The 25451-nt window shown below is 45.9% G+C and overlaps 1 protein-coding gene across 2 annotated transcripts in view; it reads right to left on the reverse strand.

The window, feature by feature from the left end:
* The window catches only part of SNX30 (sorting nexin family member 30), a 64323-nt gene that overhangs the window by 21995 nt on the left and 16877 nt on the right, over window positions 1-25451 (reverse strand). For both annotated transcript variants that reach the window (XM_075931407.1, XM_075931406.1), the window contains exons 2-5: window positions 15345-15533; window positions 7221-7331; window positions 1676-1834; window positions 109-304 (exon numbers count right to left, since the gene is read on the reverse strand). In XM_075931407.1, the coding sequence (XP_075787522.1) occupies window positions 109-304; window positions 1676-1834; window positions 7221-7331; window positions 15345-15533 (655 nt within the window). The remainder of the gene's footprint in view (window positions 1-108; window positions 305-1675; window positions 1835-7220; window positions 7332-15344; window positions 15534-25451) is intronic.

Genomic DNA, 25451 nt, shown 5'->3' on the forward strand with positions numbered 1-25451 from the left:
AAAAAAAGGCCCAAGTCTTGGAACGCAGGCAGTTTCAGCAGAAATATCTGCATGCTTCCTCTTAGCCCGCCGCAAGCTCTCGGCGCAACAGCACGACCGAATTCTTACCCAATTCCTCCTTGATAATCCGCTGTGCTATTCTGTCAATGGTCCCAAGCTTGAGAACAAAGGTATCTAGGTAGTCGCCGATGGCTGCAAACTCCAGCGGTCGACTTCTGAGTTTATAGCCTCCTGTGACATATTTTACCGACTCTCCCATCTTGGAGAGCAATGCCATTCCTTGTTTTTTATAGGCATTAAGATCCTGCCAGCAACAAGAAATATATGGTTTGCATGTAGAAAAGCCAAATACCATCCCCAATCTAAAGGGTCATGTCAGAGCACATCAGAGAAAGCATCTAAAAGGAGGAGGATGTCTCTTGCATCTAAATCCTGGTTCAAAAGCTCTCCTCCTCACAAAAACTAGGCAGAGTGGATCAGAGGCACCTATAGGCAATGGGATGTTTTACAGCCTTGCTCATTTCCTGTACAGTAGGTAGTGGCAGTTGGGAAGTTCATTAGCTCCTTACCCCATTAACAAGAGAAAAACTTGCAAAGAGCACAGGAAAGGACAGGAGAAAGAAGGCCAGCAGAATCCGACAAGGGCAGTTCTGTAAATAAAGATCCTCAGCGCCCACCGTGCATATCCCACCCCCACAACCTTTGGAGAAGAGACCAGAAACAGTGCGGCAGTGCGGATGCATGGACACGTATTGATGGAGGATCTGAGACACTAGAAAGTACACCAGTGTTTACAAGCAAAAATGGTCTGAGCGCGCTCCGTGTTCACAAATGAGGGAGAGATACAGTAGGTGAGTCTCATTCCCAGAAACCCAACTGCCAACAGGCAGACTTCCATCAGCCACACATCTGTGGGCAAGCCCCTTTCTTGTCACAAGAGCCCCTGCATCGCTGGCACACGTACATGCCAGAGAGAAAATACGAGTGCAGCGTTCTATTTACACACACTCTTGTCTCAGTTGGATGCTTTTGGCTCCAATTAGCCACAGCTTCAGCCCCATGCCCTTGTAGAAGAGGAATCCTTCCTACTAATGCAGGGTGTGAAATAAATAAGGAGAGCGCATGTTGGTAGATCCTTACTGACATAATGGCCCTCAAAGCAAGAGCAGTATCTAACATTGGGCGTCTAACAGAGAAGGCAAAAAAGGCTGTTTATAGCCACCCTTGTGTCCTGAGCAGTTCTCTACTATGCTGCGCATGGGCTTGTCATAGGCCTAGCACAGTTGGCTGCTTTTCAGGATATACCATTCCCAGGGCAGTAGGTGAAGGCCCAGCTAGGGAACGCAAACCCAGCCCCGCCCTTTCCACCCGAGGCCCCCCCTCTTCAGTGACCTCCCACCCATGGAAGCAAGCTCCACTCAACCTCAGCCCTCGTTGGCAGCCAGGAGGACCGAGGCTGCCACGCCACAGCCCCAACCCGCCAGGTGGCCAGGGAGCGTAGGCAGTTTTGGGAAGAAAATGCCTTCCCTATGTTACCCGCTGCCCATGCACCATTCTCCATCGCCTCATATCTATCTTTTCCCAGTCTCATTTATCACATTCATTTTCAATAGCTCATGTTCTCAGATTTCTCTCTCCTCCTTTGGACACTATATGCTTAAATTCCCATGGTTACCTTGGCGGTGAGAAACACATTGAAATGTTCATTGAAAGAAAGTACTGGATGATCTGCAATTCTTTTCAAGAATTTATCTAACGCTTTCCTCCTCGTCTCTACAAATTCTTCAGAAAAGCGATCGACGACTCCCTTCATCACAAATTTCTCAGGAAGAGGCTGTGAAGAAAAGCAGAGGGATAGTTTTCCATGGGATTAAAACCAGTTGTTTTTGCTAATATTTCCTTGTTTCTGATAGCTAGCTCTGTCTTGACATAAAGAAACAAATGCAGTTAACAGGACCCACCTGGTATTTTGAGAACACAACCGTGGGGGCCAAATTCTACTCGTTATGAGACAAAATTAGTCCAGAACTATGAGCCACTGGTGTTATTCCAAAGTCACACCAATGTAGCCAAAAGAAAACTGGCCCATGGCCCTTGCAGCCATTACAAACGTAGCTCATATTGGGTTGACGTGTGGACCAAGAAAACTTTCCTCTACTGTGCTCTGTTTACTTATACTTAGGTTCCAATTCAGGAAAAAATGCAAGCACCTGCTTAACGTTAAGTATGCACTTAAATTCCATTCACCTCAATAGATCTTGCACCCAGGCTTAAGTGCTCTTCTGAATAAAGAGGCTTTCCTGGATCAACTCACTGCTAGGCAGTTTTATGCAAATCCTGAAAGTCTGGGAAAGCATCTGAAAGCTCAAATGCTTTAAAGGAAATGGAGGAGGTAGCTGGCCTTTCCAAGTATCATTTTATTCTTTAAAAATGGTGATTGAACATAGTTAAGCAATTCCAAGATGCCAGAAATCGACCATCAGCCATTCCTAGTGAAGTGGAAGGTGAAATCTTTAGGCTTCTTTTCTTCCTACTGTTCAAGTGATGGGCAAGGTCAAGGCCCCCTTAAAAGACCAATAAGGTGGGTCATTGCCATAGAAAGTGCAAGTTACACACCCACTGGGCCTGTTTTTCCCTCCCCCTCACACTTTTGCAATGTCCCAGTGTGCAACTCTTCCGTCAGCATAACAGATGAGCGCATTGCCCCTGCAGTTGATATCGATCAGCCGCCCTGGAACGACTACTAATCCTGGAACATTAACTGGCCATTGTTCCCATTTCTCATTAGCTAGGGCTTACATTTACTTTAAAGGAGGCAAAGCTTGATATTTATGGGGAGCTGTGGACTGGTAGCTGCAGCCGGCACAGACAGATGGGCCACTACGGATGCGGGGTCATCCCAGGTAACCCACTTAGCTGCCTTCTGCTTCCATTCATCTCCCTCTAGAGCTGAAAGAAGGGCAAACATCACAAGATACTGTAGAACAGCTGCATTAACATCTCTAATCATACTTTCACCTTCCCATTCAGGTTAGTGTGAATAAAGGCAGCGACCAAAGCGCAATACCAGCCCAGGGTTAGCCAGCCCGCCTGCCACTCAAGGAGGCGTTCATTTGATCATTTTGTACATGAGACATTTGCAGCATCTCCGTACAGCAGCATGGGCACCAAAGCTGTGAGAAGAGGGTTTTCTGATTGTTTTTAAAGCCACACCCTGTGCTCTGTTCCAAGTTGGCTTTCCACTCTTGCAGAATAGGAAAGAACGTCGGACTGGGGAGACCATAACCTATACACCCATCATTAAATAAAGATTAACTCAGCAACTTATGCAAGGTCTCGCGCCGAAGAGAATCTTTCTTGCCATCTGAAGTTGGAAAAAAGAGTAATCCTGTGGTAAAAACGAAGTACAAGGGCTTCCACGCTGGAAACAGTGCCAGCCCACTACTAGCGCTGAAATGCTCTCGTTTCAGTGTCTTAATGAGTACCATATGGGACCAAAGGAAGCATTACCACACAAAAAAGGAGGGGATTTGCCAAGGGTAGTTGATCTATCACAGAGATCATTAGGACAATTATGAAACTTTCAGTGTTTCTGCAGGATGTGAATTCAGAGAGAGTTGATTTTAACGGTGTATTTCAAGTCTCTCGCTCTCAACAAGAAACTCCACAAATTTACATCTCTCAGATTTATGCACAGGCTTGCTGGAGGAGAAGAAAGTTTTTTGCAGATCAAACTAGATCATAATAATCTTGTCTTTCCTTAGGATCCATGAGTTACTTAAACGGGGGGGGGGGGGGCTTCCTGGTTCTTCACAAATGCACTGAGAGAGACAGTGCCAGCTACGCTGTAACTTCATACAATTTCACCAACACTACAAAGGGGAGGAAGGAAAACACTGAACCAGTCTGATCCCTTCGACAGAAGAAATTCCCATTAATTTTATCAACACAACATGAAACCATCAGTCAACCACCACACACACACCCTCTCTTAAAATGGAGACAATTTTTCTTCAAATGCAGTGAGATCAGTTATGTTTCACCACACAAATTATTTATTTTGATCAGACCGCTCCCAATAACTTCTCTGACATTTCCATGAAGCAAATGAATTGGCCATTTATATAAATATATAAAATTGTTGGAACCCATGCTTCTATGCTACTATGTCTGTGACAAAAATCAAGCCACATACTCTGAGAGCCAATCAGCAACACTTTCAAAACAGTCTTACAAATATCACAATTAGTCTATGGCAATACCCAGTGTGTCAAAGTGGAAAAAAAATGTACATTTGGAGAATGTTATATAAGCAGCCTTAGCTTTTACATGAATCAAGTCTAAAGATCTTGGAAATCGTATTAAAAGCATACCATCTTATGGTTTCACTTACTCGCTTACAGTACTTACTATTCAGATCTATGAAGTGGATTTAACTACTTTCTGCTATCTGTAAATTCACTCAATTTTCTTTAAGCAGTCATATAATTCTGAAGCGTTTTAACATTAAAGGGATTAGATACACAGAGCTGTCAAAGAGAAGGGTAATTTCCTCAACTATTAAAATGAGCTCAGTTCAATACAGAATGACAGTGGCATTGCACAGTAAGCTAATTCTGCTTTCAGTTACATCTTGACAAACAATTACTTCAATGGATTTGCACAGGTCTAAGAGCAGAATTTGGCCAGGTAGGTTTGCAGAGCCTTTCCTCAGTTGGGAATGATGGGAATGATTGGAGGACCGGGAAGGGGGGGGGGGGTTAGAGAGGGAATCCACTACGCTAAAAATGTGAAGAGTTAAAGCAAAGGCTGTGCGCACTATTACAGCTAAGATAACTAGACACTCATTTACAAGGATTACCCCAGTTTGGGCCAAAGATTGTATTGAAACTTGGTTTGTTCGTGCATCAATGGAACAAGCTACCCATATGTCCACGTGTCCTTTCTAATTTCTTGCCCTCCCTACTCCTCCATGCCAACTATCCTGTACCACACGCCCTTGTTTGCTTTCAGGGGTCTTCTCTTGACATATGATGGAATACTCATAACAATCTGCCACATGATCTGGGAAGCCTCCAATTCCATCACAGAAAGCTGTGCAAAGAAAGAACCCTAGTACATCATCACCCAGCTATAAGCTCAGCCCTACCGCAGGAGAAGAAAAAAATTCCTCAATAGTGGGATAAACACAAACCCAACCCAGCACTTCCTTCCACTCCAATTTCAATGTGGTCCTGTTGTACCCCTTAACAACCATTGTGCATCTCTCAACTGATAAGAGGTCTGACCTTGCGAGCTTTCTCTGTGCAAAACTTTTACTCAAAGACTGATTTCTTGGGAGCTTTGATCCCTTTGGGGGCTGGTTTCCTTGGTGCTGAGCCCTTGTAACTAAGCCCCACTGGTTCAATGTCTGTTTTTCTGCAGGGGGACAGGAACAAATGTTTCCCTCTTCACAGCTGGCACTTAGAAACAGTGCAGTTGGGACTGTCAGTGAAAGTTTATTATGGCTTCACATCCTGAGAAAAGCACGTGTGAACGTGAAATCAAATAGATTTAGAACCCCCATTAATGCTTTTCAGGCAAGCCTCATGTTTCTTGATGGCTCAACATAAGACTCCCCCCACCCCCCAATCACCTTATCTCTTCCTGCTCTGAATGTTCAAGCCAAGGCTGTTCCGTACCAGAGGATGCAGATAGACTGTGTGTCCGGAAAGAGTGACAGTTTGTAAGGGAGTTAGGGGTTAAAGCAAGTTAAGATTTACTGATTAAGGAGAGCCAGAGGGTGATCTGCAACCTGCTTAATACCGGATCGTAACCTATCACACTACACTAGCACAGAAGAAATCTTAGAGGGTTCGAGGAATTCGAAGAGTAGGCAATGGCTACCAGTTTGCCACTGCTGTTTGCACTAGTCCCAAATCCAATGCAACAGCATTAGCTTTTCGCAGCATTACGCTAGCACTTTAAATTAAAAACAAAAGATGCGAAAGAGCTGGATAATGCTTTTGAAGAGAGAAAACGGTTTGTATTTTAATTCACTGCCCAGATAGTTTCACACAATGGATTTAAAAAGTGTTTCTCAGAGCCTTTAGATAACTAGAAGGGAGCTGACGATTATTTCCTGTCTTAAACAGCAGTAACCAGAAGGAAAACCTCTTCACAAGGAAGAGTTCCCAGGTATACGGTGTCAGCCTTTGTATCTTAAAACAGCCTAGCTCCAGGATGATTTCCCTTTAAAGTCTATGAGTAACAAAGCACACAGGAGCACACATTGCTAACTGAACCTTATGCACACTAAGACTGGAGTTTTATATCAGTCTATCCTGTAGCGAGTCAGAAGTTCATGCGACCTTACTTACAATCTTCAGAGGCCCAGGGTGAAAAGCAGCTACTGTGTAAGAGGAAGACAGACACCGATGCTTTCAGACCACACACAGAGTAACAAGGTTGTCAGGTTCAAAGAGAGAAGGGAGTAATTATTTAGGGCGTTATTTAGCCAAGTTGTCAGTGGACAAAGGCCCAGCTGTTCGCCCAAGCAGCAAATACACGCGTAACTGATGAGGCCACAGGTTTCCTCTAAGGATTTGGAACCATCAGTTCCTTTCCCTAGAAGGGGGGTCCTCCAAAGAGCAGGAACAGCCTGAACTGGGCAAGTAGGGAGTTTTCTGTACAACCCCTTACACATGCAAACCATAGAGTGTTAGTTTAAATACTAGATACTCGAATTAAGTGCATCATAGGGAAGGGTGACTAGAGAGACTGCATCGGCAACGGGCCGTGCTGTCGGAAACCAACAGTTGGACAAACAGAACAGTGTATCGAACTAACAGAATGGCCAAGCATTTGTCATGTTACATGGGAAGCCGTAGAGGTGCCACCTCCACTGGTATCTTTTCAACCAGAGTTAAACGAGGGTGAGTTTTTAGAGGCTTCAGCTGCATCATCTGGCCAAGCATTTAACAGACTTCACAAGGCAATATTTAAATTCCACTGTCAAAGCCGGCTGGGACAGATCAGGGTAGGCCCCTTTTGTGCTGCTTTGCTTTCTCAAGTCAGACTCTTCCACCGTAGAAGAGAAGAATACAATGAAGCTTTGCATTTTACACACTTTAAATCCATAACTGCTGAACAACAAGAAGATTCACTTTTTTTTTCCTTAAAGCAGACACTCGCAATACACAAAAGTGTTCAGCAAAAGCTGACCACTGTTTGCTACATACGGGAATGAGATGTGTTGGCTGAGATTCCTCTAGCTTATTCCTCAACCAGTCAAAGTCCTGGTACCGTCGGCGTACGGAATATTCTGGCAAGTCAAACTCTGCTCGGGTGGTCTGGAAATAGTAAACAAAACAAAACTGAGTTTACCCTAGAAAATGAATGAAAATGTTTTTTTAAAAAAATACATGAAACAAAGCTTTCCTTTTCATTTTAGAGCACATAGCCAAAGTAACATACTTACCTTAAATCAGGAAGAAATAATCTGACAATAGTCTGACAATCAGAATTCAAGTCTCAAATTGACTTCTCAGAATGCCAGTATGGGAGAAAAAAAATGATGTATTATTTTTCAGCTTCAGGCAGTAGAAGAACCACGGATAAAACGTTTGCAAACACTACATTTAATATTTCGATAGAGTGTTTTATTTAAGATCTACTTTGAGTTGGCTGAGCAGAACACTTCCTCAGGGGACGAAATGTACAGGGTGAAGTCAGTATTTTTAAAAAAAAAAAAAAGTCACTGAACACATTTTAGGAGGTATTACATGAACTCGGCTCTTGTTCCAGAAGACAGAGCAATGGAGGATTAAAAAAGACACAAGATTACTCATAACTTGTTTACTCAAGAGACAGATTAATCGTGGGTGAGAACGTGTGTGTGTCATTGCTGGGCTCTGCCAAAGCCTCAGCTTCATACGGTCTCTTTTCTAAACAAGGCTGAGAAATTAGCTAACTTAAAACCATCGTTCAATTTAACAGTCCTTCGGCAGGCATTTCTCCAAGATGAAGTGAGCACCAGAGAGAATTCTGACTCCGGCCATAATTCTGTAGTATTTTGGAGAATCAATTACCAGATAGCCACCAATCGGTGTATTGACAGTAAGAGCAAGAGATATCCTGAACCAGCAAAATGCCTTAATCCAGAAAGTTTTAGCTGCAAACTGCCTCCCCACCCCAGTTTAATTTCGCTGAGAAAAACTACAGACAATGCACACAGTACGCTCCTTGAATAGGCTGCAGCCAAGTAAACCAGCCAGGTGCTTGCATAGCACCTACATGACTATCCACAAGTCCCTGCTCCCAGGTTCTGATCAGTGCATGGCGTTGGTACACATGCATTAGGAGCTCAACCATCTTGTGGTTCCTTTGGGTCATATGGCAGAGGGCCTCATGACTTCACTGATCTTCCAATACACACATTTCTCGGCTATCCCTATACACCATAGCCTATTATTTAGCTATCACATGGGACAGAATATAGAAATCCCCATTCAAGAGCCTGCAGACGGAATCTGTTCGGAGAGAAGAGTGTTGAAAGTACTGCTAAGATAGACATTTACATAGTGTCAGTAAGTTCTGTTTGACGAAAGTCAGCTGGAGAAAGTCCTGGGCTACGTCTGAGCGCACTGCAGCAAAACAGATTTCTTTAAGGACAGAAAAAAAAAAAAAAGATCATCTCGCCTGACCTTCTGTATCATACAGGCCATAGAATTTTACCCAGCTAAACCTGTATTTTATCCCATAACTAGGGTCCAACCATCTGCTCTTGATTTGACACCATCAAGAGAGTGAGGCCACGTCTAAACACGTTGGCGATTGCTCGTCTGGCGTTCCATTTCACTAGACTCGCTAAGATCCACTAAATCGAACCGTGAGGGTAGCTCTGGCCAGCACCAGTATTCCTCGCAGTCGCCAAGAGTAAAGGGAAGCCAATGGGAGCATATGCCCCCATCAGCCTCCCTCTGTGAAGACAGCAGCAAGCTCGGCTTAAGGCAGTGGGTTTTCAAACTTTTTCTCATGGCCCAGTTGAAGAAAATTGTTGATGCTGCAACCCAACATAATTTGACTGGAGTGTGGGCTCTAGGGTGGGGCTGAGAATGAGCTTTGGGTGAGGGAAGCAGGTTGGGGTGGGGGGAGGGGGCAGGTAAGACTTTCCTTCAGCAGCTCCCAGTTAGCAGTGCAGGAGGGTTGTTAAGGCAGCTTCCTGCCTCTCCTGACACCACAGACCGTACTGCACCCCAGAAGCAGCCTGCAGCAGGTTCCCAGCCAATGGGAGTGTGGAGCTAGTGCTCAGGGCAGGGGCAGTGCACAGAGCCCTGTGCACTCTCCTCCCCACCCGGGAGTCAAGCAGAGGCGCAGCATCCAGGACCCGCCGTAAGCCGGGACTGCTCAGTCTTGGCTCACGCCATTTTCCCCGCTACGTCACTGCTTCCCCTGCCCTCCTCTCCCCCCCCCCCCCCCCCCCGGTGAAGATGGTGTGGGGAAGAGGGGGGGTGGAGAGAAAACTGACTCCTGCTCCCCACCTTGCTGCCTCTGTATCAGAGGCAGCAAGGGCAGGGGTGGGGAAGAGTGATTAGTCAAGCCTAGGCTTATTGGAGAGTCAAGTCGTCACTTCCATCCCTAATACAAACTAAACTAATTAGCAGAGGGCACAAAGCAAGCTGAAGATGACACACGTCACAGTCACTACTCCTCCCACCTTCCCATCCAAAATATAACTGCGTGAGTGAAACTGTCACATGATTCAGATAGTTAGCCTGTATTGGAACTATACAGAAAACTTAGATCTTTCACACAGACTAACAGCACGTGCTCTTCAGCTCTCCAGGAGGTTCAGAAATAGGCAGTGTAGTACAGCATTGTAACTAGAAACCAAGTTCTCCTCAGCTTGCCAGGATTCTGAGCCCTGCATGGAGCACCGTGAATGCAGCTCTCCTGAAAGCAGGCACGCCCCAACCACCAAATTAAATAAGGCACTGTGTGATGTTTGGTATCCTTCCCATGTGCTCAAAGAGATTTTATTTGATGGGGGGGGGGGCTGTTATGGCACCTATACTCAGTCTATGTCAAGGCATATAGTGTTATGGATAAATGAGAGTTGCCTAGAAAAGTAAACCCTTAAATATCAGACACACAAGCAACCAATTCCTGTAACTAAATGTTTCCTACTGCTTCTGACAGGCCACCTTTTTCCTTCCTTCAGTGCCTCTTTACCACTGATCAGGATGCAGGATGAAAACTCCCTCCAAAGGGAATCTTACTTCAGGCAGGCCACGAGGACTTCGAAAGTTTTATTTTGTTCTACAGAGGGGCCGGATCCCCTTTAGGCATAACCCCCCCTTGATGTTAAATTTTCTTTTAAACATCCGCATGTGGAGTTGACAAGACTGATGCTGGAATACAGCATCCAGTTCTGGTGGACACTTGACCGGCACATCCAGAGGTGCCCACATTTCCCGCTCTACCTCCGTGGGAGTGGGATCTCTCAGTGCAACAAACGTAGGTGGTCAGGAGAGGGAAGAAAAAAATAACAGAGCTCAATCTTGAGGGGTTCAATCAAAAGCCAGATCTGATACCCATGACACCCTCTCTAGAAGTCTAGGAAGGGGCTTCCTGTCCCTCCACCTGCCCCCAGAAACCAAGTAAAACTGGACTCTTCCCCAGCATGCTTTCACAATTGGAGGGTTTATCTTGCATAGTTCTGCTGCCCTCTGAAGTTACATTTGAACAAGACACACCCAGTCAGTCACCCTGGCAAATTCCAGACTAGGGCAGATTATGGAGGTAAAGGAATAGATAAGCAAGCACAAACATCAACAAAGGAAGAATTTGAGTTGCGTCTTAAGGAAGCGAGTTCAAATATGCAGATACGGCAGAAAGACAGTGATGTGCAAGAGTACCGTAAAGAGACAGTCAGGAGATAAGAAGGTTACAATACCCATTTTAGTGGTAGCAATCTGATCTTTAATAAATCACTCTATCACTGTGTTCATTTTCCTGTTCAGAGCACAGTAAATAAGTGTCAACTATGCATCTATCTAGTGGACCCCTGAAAATGTTTTAACCCTTGGTAGATTCTTATTCATGTTGGTGCCAGTCTTAGGCAGATGTAGCCTCAGTATATTCACTGGGCAAGAGGAGAGGAATGTACTGTAAATTCCAGAATGAAGCAGTAAAACACGCAGATTCATCTTTCTATGCCACAGTACATTATTAAAAAGATAAATCAGTAAAGGCCAACATTCCTCTCCAGTAACACTCGCATGTGAGCCAGCTTGATTTGTTTAGCAGAACTCTATCTACCAAGCTCTCTAGCTCGCAGGGTAACAGCTTCACTGCTGCAGTGAAATTCCTATAAAAAGGGACTAATTTTCTGGTTGTGTTTTTTAACTCATTGATTAGGAGCATTTTTACTGTCCAACACGTTTTTGCAGTACGAGCAGTGCTGGCTGTTCTTGGACACTTATCAGAAAGGTGGCCCACAAAAAGAGTGTTTAAATTGGTAAGTCATCATTCCTTTATAGTGCTTAAACACCTGAAAGGCTGCTGATCACCTAGAAAAAAGGGGACAGGTACACTGCTTCATTTGGTTTTTTTTTAAAGCCTCAGAAAGAAGGTGAAGCCTGGATTTGCTGGAGGTCTGCGACTTTCTCCAGCCCCTAAAAACAAGCATTATAACCTTCTACCCTAACTGAAGGCATGAGCTCACTGGCTCTTAACAGAAGCACTCGGTCTCCACAAAACATTAGGCATTGGAAATGAACGTAAGTTTCAGTAGAAAGTTTTGACCAATCTAAGTTATCCACCCATCTCAGTTCAACTCCCAGTTTCCATTCTCCTCAGGTTTCAGTAGTTTTCCAATTAGCCCTCCCAATAGACAAGGCCTTAAAGGATAAAGGCCAAGCAAAAAATTTTATTGGCTCAAGCTTTTGTGTCTTTTCAAGTTCTCCACAAAACACCAAGCAGTGCACAAGCTGAGGAGTGGTCCTTTAATTGAGCATGTACAAATGGTTTTAGGAGTCCTTTGTGAGGCGTACCCTACATAAGGGAAGTGTGTACTAACTGGAGAGCCGAGGGTGGTGACTGCGGACAAGGCCATGGGGAATAAAACACACGACTGACAACCCAATCTGGGTTCTATTCCCACAAGCTTCCTACCAGACTTTGGAGTTCTCACACACTGCACTTCCTTTGTCTCCGTGATCAGTAAAATACGGGTAAATACCCTTGTACAGGTTGAACCTCTGTGGGCTGGCCACGGAGTCCCAAGAGTCTGGCGAGCTGCTAAGAGACCCCAAAAGAGCCCAGAGTCTGTCAGAAGGGCTGACCTTCCCTGGCCTGGCAAGCTTCAGAAGCTCTCAAAACTTTACAGATTAATTGAAAGTACAGGTTGGACCTAGTTGGTCCAGCACCATTAGCTTCAATTGCTATTAACCAGGATGGATAGGAACAGTGCCCCCAGTCTCATTTATCAGAGGCTGGGAATGGGTGACAGGGGATGGATCACTTGACGATTCCCTGCTCTGTTCACTCCTCTGGGGCACCTGGCATTGGCCACTGTCGAAAGACAGGATATTGGGCCAGATGGACCTTTGGTCTGATCCAGTATGGCCATTCTTATGTAAACTCCATCCGGGCTGGTCAGGTCCTGAGGGTGCCAAAGCAAGGAGGTCCAACCTGTACTTTCTATTAAATCTGTAACGCTTGGAGTGCCTATGAAGTACTGAGAGCATACACCCATCGTTTTGCAGTACGTAGCATTCCCATTAGCAAGGTAAACCAAGTTTCACATTCCTATAAGAAATCCTTCTGAGGGTTGGTCTGTTGCTCTACAAGTTTTATACAGTTGTCCATCGTAGCAGTATCTGAGTGCCTTCAAAGTATGGTCAACAGCAACAAGCTGGCCATTTTATGGGCCCAGAAAAATGTTTCTCAACGGACTGGTTTATCCCTTATAAGTCTTGCTCTGCCCATACATACATGCAGCTTTACCACACGATCAGAATATTATGTAGGAAACAATCATGAGACTTGTCAGCTGGAAACAGACTAATTCCAAAAATGTATCCCCTCTAACAGGAGGAGTGGATCACTTAAATCCTCAGTTGTCTTGGATCACTGGCAGACAGACCAAGGGTCCAGGGTACTCTGTGGCAGTCCTGTGGCCATATTTGTGACTGGTAAGTGGAAGAGTCTTGTATACTATCTAGAGTTGGAATTAGCTTTGTGGTTTTGAGGTTGTCTCTGTGCAAGAAAGATATGGCTCCAATGGTGGCCAACACTTTTCCCTTCTATACATACAGCCTAGTGACTTCCAGTAGCACATGACTTCCTCTTGGTGCTATCACTGATGTACCAAAGGCAGTGCCAAACCAGCTGCTGAAAAATTTAGTTCCCCAAAAGAAAGACGATCCAAAGGGAGGAAAGTGGAGGAAGAGAGATACAAAAACTTTTTTACATCACTTGGCCATCTCTCTCTCAGGAGAGGGACAGGGCAGACGTAGCCCTCTTTGTTTGAGTCATAGTTCTGTATTGGTTTAGGTATCTCCACGCCACACCTACCCGCAAGGTGGGAGAGAGAGATTGACTGACTCTTGGGAGTTACAACTTGGGAGAAGCACAACTTGGGAGATACCAGTTGCTGTCCCACCTGCAGCTGTCTGCCTCACAATTGGACAGAAAGTGCCATTCCCAGGTTGTGATGTCCAGCTACGTATTCAGTGCTTCACTAATTTCAAGAGGCCAAATGAATTCTTGGAGTCAGGATGGGCACAACTTTCCTTTTCAAGTTACAGGTTTCCCTTGGCAGCCCACAGTGAGGGAGTCTCAGGTTTGTGTAAGAAATGTGAGGCGCAAGAGACGAGAAAGAGGAAGAAACAGCACAAACCTAAGAAGTATGGTGATAAGAAGTATGCTGTGTCTTACGTGGATGGACAGACAGCAATATCAAAAGAGAGATAAGTGGCTCTAAAGCAGGGGTGGGGAACCTAAGGCCCCGGAGCCGGATGCAGCCCCCTGCTTGCCTGGATCCGGCCCTCAATGCTTGAGACTCCCCCCAGCTTTGGCAAGACCACTTGGATGCTCCAGCCCCTCCTGTAATGCCCCACATGGCTGGAGCACACAAAATCTACTAGCTTGGGTCCCCCTAGGCTCTGATGTGTGAGGGGAATGCGGAGAGTGTCTTTCTCTTTTCAGTCAGGGGTCCTGGACTCATTTTTTGGTACCAGTCAGGAGCAGTCCGGGGCCACACGCGTCCTGTGTAGCTCACGTAATACCACCCTTTTACCTCAGACAGTCTCATGATGTTCCGAGAGGGTAAAGGTGACAATTCGAGATGAAGACAAAGTTAATACTAAGGACAACAGAGGAGACTGCAGAAAGGAAGAGCGCTAGATGGAAATAGGGATGTTAAATTTAGACTAATCAACTAATTGCATAGTCAATGGAATTTGCATCAACTATTCAATTAGTCGATAAGGACGCCTCTGCCTTTGAAATGTAAGAAGAGCTCCACTGGCTCTTACTATGTTTCAAAGCAGTCCCTCAATGGCCCCGTGCTCCCTGCAGCGCATCTGCTTTTGAAACATAGTAGGAGCTCTGCTCTTGCAACACTTCATAGGCAGAAGTGCCACCAGTTCCCTGCTACGCCCCTGCCTCCACCCCATGGAGACGTTTCCTTTGAGAGAGGCAGCAAGGGGGGAGTGGTGTGCAAAAGTGACTAGTCAAGTCACTAGTCGACTACTCACTTACATCCCTACCTGGAAGGCATGAATTTTAAGAAGGGATTCAGAGGAGAAAGCACTTGGAGAGATGTCTTCTAATTGTCAGCCAATGCATAAGCAAAATAGCACGAGGCATAGTGCTGAAAGTGAGAGATTATGAAGGCAGCAGTGAGGGAATTTCTCCTCTCCTACAGAGGGGAAAATTCAGCTGTACTGGAAACATGGTTCTATGTACCTCAATCAGGTTATGCAAGCGTTAACGGTTAACCTGATCCTCTTAAATCATTAAATCAGTGAAGTAGAGTTAACCAATGGCTTCCACGGATCTTCTTGAAACAATACCAAGTATGTTAACCAATTTTTTAAAAAACCACTAGAGGTAAAATCTAGGCTGATGTTAAGAGTTTCACAAAGTTTACAAATACTTCAGGGAGTCTGCTGAAAGCAGCCACATCCTTGGTATATTAACGGACCAAAACAAGACAAACAAAACAAAAAAAACAAAAAAAGACACTAAGCTGCTATGTCTACACTGGCGTTTTAAGAGATCACCTCCCACATCCAAAAACAAGCATAAAAACCCAAAATAAAAGACTCTGAAAAAAGGAAAGCATTTGCGGTTACCTTTGTTGTAACCCTATATGTGATGTAGGTCTCCATTGTGCAGACATGCTTTTTGGGATCGTCGACAGTGACAAAGAGGTCTCTGGTTTCCCCATCCAAGTCATCATCCAGCTGCAGTCGGTTGAGCAGTGAGGAGGAGGAGGCTGGGCTAGAAGTATCTACAGGAGTGCCGTTGGGCAGACTGAGATCCTGGAGGAAGACAAAACACCACCCCCACACTTTAGGCAGAAATAGTTGCAGTACAGCAAAGTTTTAGCTGGGAAACAGTCAAGCCACGTGACTGATACAGCTTCTTTTATGCCCTTCTCTGGAACCCCCTTCCTAATCTGGTCTACTATGTATACTCCCTTTTCTTTCTTAAAGCTCCTTCTTAAACCACACCACTTCCAGCAGACCTTACACACTCTAAACCCATTTCGGCCAAACAAAACTGAGTTCATTTCCACCCTATTTCTCCTTGGCAAGCACACTGAGTGAAGGGACCAATTCCTCCCCCATCCATGTCTCCTCTTCCCAGGTGTTGGGGGTAAAAGGTGACTTGCTTAAATTGCAACAGCCGCACTCACAGGTCAGAACAGGGTGTCCATTTCTTGCACTTGGCATTTGACCTTAGACCTCAGGTGGTGGTGACGATTAGGCCATGAACATTTTGCAGTGGCCCAATAGGACAAGGTGTTCATTAATCACAGACTCAAGGGGGGGAATAGGGTGCTATGCACTAGTCACCTTTTAACTCTCAAGACCGGCATTTAAATCACGGGCCAGCTCATAAAACAGTTCCAAAGCCTCCAACAAAAAGCCACCCCACAGCATCAGACAGATCAGCATCCCCGACAGCAAGGCTGGGCAAGATGCGGTCCGGGTGCCAGATCAGACCCACCTAACAGTTTGATCCAGCCCGCGGACTGCATCTGCCCCCTTTCTATTTAAATCCTGCTGCCACTGAATTTCTAAGTGGTGGTTCAGGGGGCAGGACCCTATTTAAAAGGCTCACCGCTGGGGTGCTACCTGGCAGGGGGTGGAGCTGCGAACCTTTCAAATAGCTGCAGTAACCCCAGGCAGCTGCCAGGCCACACAGTAGTGGCGGGCTGGGTGTTGCGAGCCCTTTGCTGTGTTTAATTCAAAGCCTCCAGTCCCAGACAACTCGGGAGGGGATGGGGGAGGCTAGTCCCCAGCCCTGCCTCTTCCACTCCAGACTCTGCCCTTTCCAGGGGTGGGGCCAGCCCGTGACCACACAGTAAAATTCATCAAGTGGCCTCCCTCTGAAAATTATTGCCCACCCCTGTCCTATAGCTGGGCAGCTGCCATCAATCAGAACAGCAGCTCTATTCCTGGTTAACAGGGAACTGAGCCACTGAGGTCTTTTTTCCTTAAAAAAGAAGGGTCAGGATGCAGAAGTTTTGGAGCTCCACGTATCTGCCCTCCCCCAGAAGTTACCATCGTGCCAGCGGAAGTTGAAAGCGGTTGCAGATGCAGAGGCAAGCCTGCCGCAGGTGGTGGGGGCTACCTGATTTAGAAGAAATACGAGGACAGCAAGGAGCTACTCGGCTGCAGGCAACATTCCTGCCCTGAAATTCCTAGAGACCAATACGGTATTCTGGATAGGTCTATTTTTTGATGGCCTGGTTACATTTCTATGCAGCTAACAACAGTTACTACTTCCCAGAGACTACACAAACCCACATACGACAGACCTTGCTCTGTTGCCATCAGATAAGTTTCTATTGCCTCAAACCAATTCGTTAAGATTTTCAAGAGAGCAGAACAATTAAAGACATAAGTGCAGAGCACTCAGTCCACGGGAACGTTTGTCACCAATACATAAAACTCTACAAGGTCTCAGGCTTTTCCTCTGCAGAAGGAAATGTTTTATTGTTAGCTTGTGAATCCTGTGTATGCCAATGAAAGGCAGAGGTTTACCCCTCCACTCAATGTAATGCTTTGTGGAATTATTCTCTTTCACTGCAACAGAATAGACCATTTTGCACTTAGTTGGTATCTGCACCACTGGAGTCTGAACTTTTGCTTGGGGGGAGGGGGAAATCATTTGCAATTTGAGGCACTATATCTGAAGGATGATGGATTGAAATAGCTTTCAGTAAAGCTCCTAAACCATAAACTCATCTAGAGGTACGGAGAATATTCCCTTCCATTTTGGAAAAAATCAAACCCAAAAGGGGAGAGACAGAAACAAGATCAGAGATGTTGCACCATTAAAAACAGGAATTAAGACTCACCAAGAGGTTGCTCCCCCACCCCCAAATGTTTCAGTTAAACCCCAGGTCAAGATTTTTAGAAGCGTCTAGTAGTTTTGGGCTCCAAACCAGAGATAGTCTAAAAGGGCGTGATTTTCAGAAAACTGCTGCCTCTGAAGAAAAACAATTAGGCCCCTTTCAGATATCTTAAAGAAAACACTCATGAATCATTAGTCACTTATCAAAATTTGACGGTCATATTATAAAATGGATTAAGATGAGATGAGAGCTTAATATTATTGACCTACATTACTCATGTACTTTAAACCTACTATATTGAAAGTGACAAACATGGATAGGTTCTCTTCAGCTATCAATTTAGCTTAAATGAAAGTATTAAGAGAGACAGGAAAGCAACTAAAAGGACAAGGAAGTTTTCCAGCTTTAGGGGCCACCCCCCATTTTGCTATTCAGGGCAGGAACGCATCCTTCTCTGCTCCCTAATTCCCACCACCACTGTTCAAAACACCTTCCGTCAAGATATGACAGAATTGTTACCTCTTGCTTTTGCGCACATACTATATTAAATAACTAGGATCCATTGCAAAGCAAGAGTTATAATAGGTTGCTTGGACAGAGTCAGCCAGCTATTATAGTAAGTTCTCAGTCAAGGATGTCACTGGTTTGACTATTCCATGAGGACTAATAGGGATGTGAAGGACTAGTCGACTATCCGATGAGCAAATGCTTATCAGATAGTTGACTGGATAGCCAACTAGTCACGCTCCCCTCCACCCCCGCTGCCTATCAGTGGCAGCGGGGGGGGGGGGGGAGAAGATGACAAAATGGGGGTACTTCAAAGCAGCAGCACCACACGGAGCCTGGCATCGGGGGGGGGGGGGGGAGAGAGTCCCCAGCTGACCCCTGGCTTCCGCGCTTTCGCCTTTGAAATGCGCCAACAGCCCCAGGGCTGTTGCTACACTTCTAAGACGGAGGTGCCCTATCGACTATTCAATTAGTCAATTACCCGATACTTCACATCCTTAATGACTAACTTCTACTACTCAGTAGGGATGTAAAGCCGAATTTGATCAGTTAACACGTTCAAAGTATAGTTTAACTGCTTAAAGTGGGGGTGGGCTGGAACGCCCTGCCCACAGCACTCTGGGCCAGGTACGCCACAGGCAGGGGCCACACTGGAGTGCCCCAACTCATAGCAGAAACTGCTTCAGCAGGGCCAGGCCTGCACTGAGTGGGGAGCCGCTCCAGACCCTGCTCGTTAACCATTCACATCCCTACTACTCCGTCCTCTTCTAGGATGAAAAGTCAAGACACTTGGGGTACATCTACACAGCAACATTATTTCTAAGTAACTTAGTCTACATCTACACAGCAGGCAGTTTATTTCAACATAATTTTGAAATACTATCAAGCGGAAAGATTTCTTACTCCAACTCCTGTAACCCTCATCGTACAAGGGAAGCTGGAGGAAGTGTGCTCTATTTCAAAGTAAGTGCAGTGTAGACTTACTTTGAATTAAGCCATTTCAAATTAAGCTATGCACTGGACGTAGCTCAATTTGCGTAGCTTATTTCAAGTTAAGTCCTGTTGGGCAGACACATCCTTACATGCCTTGGGGGTGAAATCCTGCCCCATACTGAAGTGAATGGAAGTTTGGCCACTGAATTTGGGAGATGGGGGGAGAAGGGAGAGGAGATCAGGATTTAACCCTTTGACTTTTAACTAAGTGGATGACTCATGGAATGACTCTTCAATTTTATTACTTTCCTCCCCCACTCTCCACCAGGAAGATACAGTAAAACCACGTAACCTCAGGGCTGAGTATGGGGGACCCTTTCTCTACTCTTGAGTCAGAAAAAAGAGCACAGAGAAGGAGCCCAGGTTACTAAGCAAGAGCTTTGAGCTAGTCAGATAGCTGGTGGCAATGGTCATCTCCCAGCAGCCGGTCTAGGACATGTAGGGTCTTCCTACATAGGTATCCGTTATAAATACGTGGTTCTCTGCAGTCGCATATTTATAAATACAATGGTGTGCTCTCTCTGCAAGGGAACATTGAGGATGGGAGCAGGCATAATTGAGGGGAACAAGAAATGGGAAAGACTCATTTCACATATGAGAAATACCACACATTCCAGCGTGCTGCCCTGCCAGGGACTGCAAACACTGACCAGAAGTTCAGAATAAGGATAGGGCGAGAAGAACAAGAACATGTTTCCTTAATTCAATGCACCAGAGTCACTCATTAAAATCCAAACGCATAGGACTAAACTGTTCACACTAGCTTTTACACTCTTGACTAATCCTAGAACACTACAACGGGAAAAGACCTCGTGAGGTCATCGAGTCCAGTCCTCTGCCCTCACAACAGGACCCAGTACCATCCCTCACAGATGTCTATCTTACCTGCTCTTAAATCTCTAGAGCTGGAGATTCCACAACTTCCCTAGGCAACTTATTCCAGTGCTTAACCACCCTGACAGTGAGGAATTTTTTCCTAACATCCAACCTAAACCTCTTCTGCTGCAGTTTAAGCCCATTGCTTCTTGTTCTATCCTCAGAGGCCAAGGAGAACAATTTTTCTCCCTCCTCCTTGTGACACCCTTTTAGATACCTGAAAACTGCTATCATGTCCCCTCTTGGTCTTCTCCTTTCCAAACTAAACAAGCCCAATTCTTTCAGCCTTCCTTCATAGGTCATGTTCTCTAGACCTTTAATCATTCTTGTTCCTCTTCTCTGGACCGTCTCCAATTTCTCCACATCTTTCTTGAAATGTGGTGCCCAGAACTGGACACAATACAAGAAAGGCAAAGGCGCTTCAAAGTGAACTCCCCCTTTCCTTGCCTTTCCTAGCTTTCTCCCTGCCCTGTCCAGCCCCTCCCTTTCCCTGCCTTACCCCCCCCCCCCTTCCCAGCCTTCTCCCTGCCCGGTCCAGCCCCTCCCTATAGACAAGCACCCCCTCACTCCCGACCCACAGGGGAAACAGGGTGCAGGGACAGCACAGAGCCAGAGGGGTGCAGGGTGCGGTGGAGGCACGGGGAATGGGACGCGGGGAACAGAAGGGGCAGAGGGATCGGGGTCTAGGGCAGTGGAGGGAATGGGCAGCACAGAGCTGGGGGGGCAGGGATCAGAGGGGAGCAGGGTGCAAGTGCAACACAGAACCAGAGAGTCGCAGGGAAGAGGGAGAACAGGGATCCGGGGTACAGGGGCAGCATGGGGAATGGGCAGCGCGGAGACAAAGGGCCGCAGGGCAGGTGCAGCGAGCTGGGTGGTCGGCCGGGAGCGGTCTCTCACCGGCGAGGGGGTTGGAGCCACGGCAGGACTGGAGCCGGCGGGGCCTGGCTGTGCCACAGCCAACTCCTAGGGCCACGCAGCCAGAGCCAAGCTGCCGCGATCCTTTAAGATCAGCAGGGCCATGTCACACCAGCATCCTGGCATCTGCCGGCGTCCTGTCCTCTGGCTCTTGCCCCGCCTCCTCACGCCGGAGCTGCACACAGGCAACCCGGTGCTGAGAATCACTGCGCTTCCCCCTTCCCGGCGGCGCTCCGCTCCTCTGCCTGGCTGGCGGATCAGATGGGGCCGCGCCGCCCATAGTGCGGGCTTTAGCCAGCCCGTCACAACCACCCACTGGGCCACTGTGCCCCTGTACTCGCCAGCTGATAAAATCTACTCGCCACAGGCGAGCGCATTTGTTGAGCCCTGCATATTACACAGAAGGTCAGGCTAGATGATCAGAAGTCACTTTTAAGTAAAATCTATGAATCCCATACAAAATATTCTGTAGTTCACTACTTCATGGACTAAGACACTTCTACTTATTTTGGGTTTGGAGTGTTGGGAGCAGGTAGGTTTTAATATAGAGTAAAGTAGCCCTTGAGGAATTCCTTAACAATACAGCTAAACTTTCAGGCTTCTCCAAAAAAAAAAAAAAAAAAAAGCCCGCTGTAAATTTTTCCTCTATTTCTGGATTAGTAAGACTGAGGTCCAGCTTACCCAAGAAAAGGTTTAGCTTATAGCAGCTCTTTCAATTAAACCGTGTCAGCTTTGACAATTTAACCATATCCACAAAAGAGACGCCAAACCAAAAACCAAACCAAAACCCCCCCAAAACAAAAATCAAGCAAAAAATAGTTGCACTCGTAACCCCGAGTTGCATGGTATACCTGGCTTACATTTTATCAGTGTCCTTATTAAAGGAAAATGCAGGACAATGTAGCACTTTAAAGACTAACAAGATGGTTTATTAAAGGGATGGTTTTTTGCTCGCCACAGTACACTCCACGATTCAAAGTGATCTGTGCAGGGAAAGGGGAAAACACACAAAGGAAACCCATCATGGGACCAGTTTTCAGTGATCAATTATACTATGTGGGCCAAATAACTATACTAAATGCAGACAAAAGGAGATGCTAACGAAACAGCTTAAGCCATGTTCAGATCAGCCTCATTCGAATTGCTTACAAACACAGGCTATTGTATACAAAACCAGACATATCATCTGATTTGGTATCAATTTGTCTCCTCAGCCTCAGATCTGGTGTTTTTTAAACAAACAACTTCATGCTTTTCCCCCATGATACTCTTCAGTCACACTTAGGGAAACTGCGAAACTACCTCATCATCCCCTTTCAACCTCTCTTTAATCTGGTTTGCAGCAAATCCTACAAAATATAAGAGAGCTCTATTACCTATCACACTGACAAACTGGTTCCTTGTACTAAGCCCCCCCTCCCCCACCGCACACACGCCCCAACCACACGCCCCTATCAGCATATGTTGTAACTTGTCTTCCACTTGCAAGCTCTTTGGGGCAGCAACAGTCTTTGTTCTGTTGGTACAAAGCTTAGCTCAGCAGGGCTCTGGTACACAAAGGGGCTGCTGGGTGCTACAGTAATATCAATAGTCCTTTGTTTCAGAGGGGATCAGGCTGGTAAATTGTTTACACTGGGTTCTCTCTTGCCACATTAATCTAAGTTGCATATGCTGTGATAAGGTGTGTAAACACCAAAAACAAACACACACAGAAATAAGATATTACAGACCTCTTTCCCTTCCTGCCATATTTAGCAGTTGTGTAATTAGAGTATGTAATCATAACACCCACTGACCTATCCACCCCACCCACTCCCCTGCAAACAAACAAACAAAAAGACCAGCAAGGACATGCTATATTAAGTACAAATGAAATCTGGCTACTAGCCAGGTAAATATGGGGGGGAGGGGGAGAAGAGTAGAGAGGGGGATGGGGTTTAAAATCCAAAACCTGCATACTTTATGCTACTGATTTGGCCCAATACAGAGGCATGCTTTTAGACAGTAATCTAACCCAGAAATACCTTCTCCAAAAACACTAATGGAAAGATTTAATCCTACAAAATCCCTACAGAGATTTGTTTCCCTTCCCAACACCTTCTCTCTTCTGCTTAGGCCTGCCCTGGAAAACAAGGACAGACGTACAATTCGCACAGCCAGATTTACACCTTAAGCGCCCCTAAGCACAGCATCTTCAATACCCCTTTACAGGTGACCTTTGTGTTTCCGATTAAAAAGATGAAACTTAACCCATTTTTAACGTTTAGGCACCTCTAAAACACTAGTCATATGCCTGCTGTGCACAACTGGGAATAAACTAGCTTTACTGCTACTGGACCATGCTGTCCAAAAAGACTATCTACACCAGTGTTTCTTAAACTTTTTAAGATCGAGGAACACCAATTTTTTTTTAATTGGGGAACACCAAGGATTTTTTTGCTGAGCCAAAAAAAAGTTGCCTGCCCCTTTAAGAATTTAAGAACACAATTTAAGAAACACTGATCTACAAGCACATAGGAGTCCAGCACAGAACTAATAGCATAAGCCCTTTAAAAAACATGAGAGGCTGCGAGAGGGAAAACAGCAGTTCTCCAAACTAAAAATGTTTGGAAATAGGGACTGTTGTGTAAAACTTCCTCCCAATCCAGTATAATGTGGATGAAAGACATGTAACTTATTCTATTAGAAATCCTGTCAGTTTCAGGCATTGCAAGTCAGGTGGCTCTCTGCTATTGTAAGCAATGTAACTCTCAGTTGTTCAAAATCAAGGCTTTTCAACTTTCACAGCACATGCCAAAGGCCGCAACTTAAGAGTGGTTGCATATATATGCATATGCACAAGACTCGACATATTGCAGCGAGAGAGCTACTCGCCAACCCTGCACCACGCATGCACCAGACCAGCACTGCGCGTGCACACAGCGCCGGTGAACGGGATACACAGAGCGACTGGCTGAAATCTACTCACCATGGGCGAGTAGAAACAGCGGTTTGTCGAGCCCTGAATATGCAAATAAGCTTATTTCACACTGACAAGCATGAATACAAAGATTCAGCCTTAAGGCGCAGCTGCGCCAGACCCAACTGCAGCCAGTGTGAGCCAGTCAGCACCTCTCTCTGCCCACAAGGCTAAGCAGCCAGCACTTCCCACAATGCCCCGGCGCTCCCGGCACCTCCTCCCTGGGGGCTAGAAACACCTGTACCCATCAGCTTTCGGTGCTCACCCTGTGTAGGAGATGCCTCACCATTGTGGAGCGTGTTCCCAGTGGAGGCCATGTTCAAATGATCCCACCTGTAGGCCACATACTGAGCCCCATGTAAACACAAACTGCAACCACAGGCCGCAAACAAACGGGCAGCAGGCTACATGTGGCTCACAGGCCACATGTTGAGTAGCCCTGTTCTAAGTTAGGTCAGTTTCTATTGCAAGCCATGTAACTTTTATACTGTTTCAAGTTCTGCATTTTCTTGCGAGCTTTGTAACTTCCAGCTATTGCTTGTACAATCTTTCAGCTCTGAAACATGCTATCCTGTGACAAGGGAGGACATGGTAAGTGATGACAACAGGGCAACATCTGTGCCTTTGCAGAGAGAAGCCATGAGGCTATAAACTTGGAACCAGGGGCCAGGCGGGATCTAATCTGATCTTCGCTTGCACATGAGAAAGGCAAGTAGAGGTGCAGAGAGGAAGAGAAGAAGTAATGAATATGCAAGAGGAGAACATGCATGAGGTGGGTCTCTCGGTGATGGACACAGAGATAGAACTCAGTGCACATGACAGGGGCCACCCAACTCAAGGGAAGAGAGTATGCAGACCACGGGCCGTACAATCAGCTCGCTGGCCTGGATTGGTGACCGCAGGCAGACACACCCGACCCAACATGCTTGGCAGCTTCTGCTCTCTGCATAGCCACGTATCAATCTAAGTGTAACCCCGGGCTGGTCTCCAGGGAAAATAGGTAAAAATAACACATTGCCAATATCGTTAATGTTAACTACTAAAAGAGAGAGAATAGATGCCCATCTGTAAAAGGCAAGTACAACGTTAGAACCTTTTTACTATCCAAAGTAGAAGAGACTGTCAAAGGCCCTGGACTTTGGAACAGCCCACTGAAAGAGAAGGTTAAGTCTGTCTCCAGTATTTTTCAAAGCAACACCAAAAAAAAAAACCCTGGTTCTTTTGTGACTACTGCAATAACTGAAGACAGGGAATATCAGACAAGGCTGACAAGCTTAGGAAAGCATGTGGGCAGCTATAAGAATTAAATTTCCTAGTGCTGGTAATCAGAAACAAAGATTGATGCTTTTTTAAGAAGCTACTTCCCTTTCTCTCTCTTTGTTTACTCTGTTATCAGCATTATCCTTAGTAGATCCCCAGGAGACACTGCCTACCTTTTCTGTAGCGACTACAGAGGCAAAGAAAGCACAGAGAAACTTTAGGATGCGGGACAGCACTGACCCGGACCCAGCCCCCCACAGGCAGAGAGTTCTACCTCAAAAAGCCTTCCTCTTAAAGTGCCCTGGCTCCTGCACCAACCACACACCAACTGCCAAGGGCCATCAGCTCAGCATCATCACCTCT

This window comes from Pelodiscus sinensis, chromosome 6, assembly GCF_049634645.1.
Source record: "Pelodiscus sinensis isolate JC-2024 chromosome 6, ASM4963464v1, whole genome shotgun sequence".
In the NCBI taxonomy this organism is placed as follows: domain Eukaryota; kingdom Metazoa; phylum Chordata; order Testudines; family Trionychidae; genus Pelodiscus; species Pelodiscus sinensis.